Source organism: Gavialis gangeticus, unplaced genomic scaffold (genome assembly GCF_001723915.1).
Source record: "Gavialis gangeticus isolate Ggan-Ray unplaced genomic scaffold, GavGan_comp1, whole genome shotgun sequence".
Lineage (NCBI taxonomy): Eukaryota > Metazoa > Chordata > Crocodylia > Gavialidae > Gavialis > Gavialis gangeticus.
Genome location: NW_017729015.1, coordinates 18,072,527 through 18,073,521, shown reverse-complemented (window position 1 = coordinate 18,073,521; position 995 = coordinate 18,072,527). Strand labels below are relative to the sequence as shown.

At 66.8% G+C, this 995-nt stretch overlaps 1 protein-coding gene across 1 annotated transcript in view; it reads right to left on the bottom strand.

The window, feature by feature from the left end:
- AIM1L (absent in melanoma 1-like) overlaps positions 1–995 on the bottom strand; it is an 11,872-nt gene that overhangs the window by 3,960 nt on the left and 6,917 nt on the right. The window contains exons 12-14 of the mRNA XM_019512471.1: positions 848–880; positions 487–599; positions 12–141 (exon numbers count right to left, since the gene is read on the bottom strand). Of these exons, the coding sequence (XP_019368016.1) occupies positions 12–141; positions 487–599; positions 848–880 (276 nt within the window). The remainder of the gene's footprint in view (positions 1–11; positions 142–486; positions 600–847; positions 881–995) is intronic.

The window sequence follows — 995 nt, the reverse complement described above, 5'->3', positions numbered from 1 at the left end:
CGGATACGTACAAGAGGGACCTTCTTGAGGGACTGGACAGCCGCTGCAGAGACGCAGCCCATGGCGCTGAGCGTCGGGTACTCGCCCTCAGACAGGACGTGCTGCTCTCCCTCAAAGTCCTGCCCGTCGTAGAGGATCCAGCTGGGGAGACGATGCGCGTGCAGGGATGACTCTGCTGCCAGTGCTGGGGGCCTGGCCGCAGCCCCTGCCCCCTCCCCAGTCCCCCCACGACCCCATGTCCAGCCAGCAGAAAGGACTGGCCTGACCCCATGCCAAACACAGGCCCACCCCTCCACTGCCGGCAAGTTCCCCCCTCCTGATCTGAAGTGCCCCAGCCCCTTCCCTACCCTGTGCCCGCCCTCTAGGCCCCCTCGCCTCCCCAAACTCCCCAGCCCCAGAGCCTGGAGCCCCCCCCACAGCTCCAGGGGGGTCCTGGAGTCCCAAAGGCCTGGCCCCCAGCTCAGCCCGGTGTAAGGACCTTGTTACCTGCCCCCGTGGACTCGGCAGGACTGGGGGGCAAAGGACTCCGGCAGGGCTCCCTGGTCATCCTCAAAGGAGATGTGGTGGCCCAGGAAGTCGGGGTGCGAGAACAGCTGGATCTGTAGGGCACGGGGAGCGGGACGGGGTGAGCCACAGGATGGGGCCCGGGGAGGTGGGTCTGAGCTGGGACAAACCAGCAGCAGGCAGCGGCCTCGACGCCCTTCCCCACCCAGCACAGCCGGCCAAGCCCAGCCGAGGCCGAACAGACCCATTGTACCAAGGCAGGAGGAGGGATGCCCGGATGCCGGGGGGTCGGTGTGCTAGAGGAGAGGGCAGGTCACACACACACTCCCACCCTCCTACTTACCCTGGACACGAAGTGCAGGCTGTGCTCCCCAACCTGAAAGGAAACAAGAGGTGTCCATCAGTGCCACCCCCTGGGCCCTGCCCACCCCCTCCCATCGCCCCAACTGAGCTGGGCTGAGCACCTGCATCCCTCCCTTCCTGCCCCATGA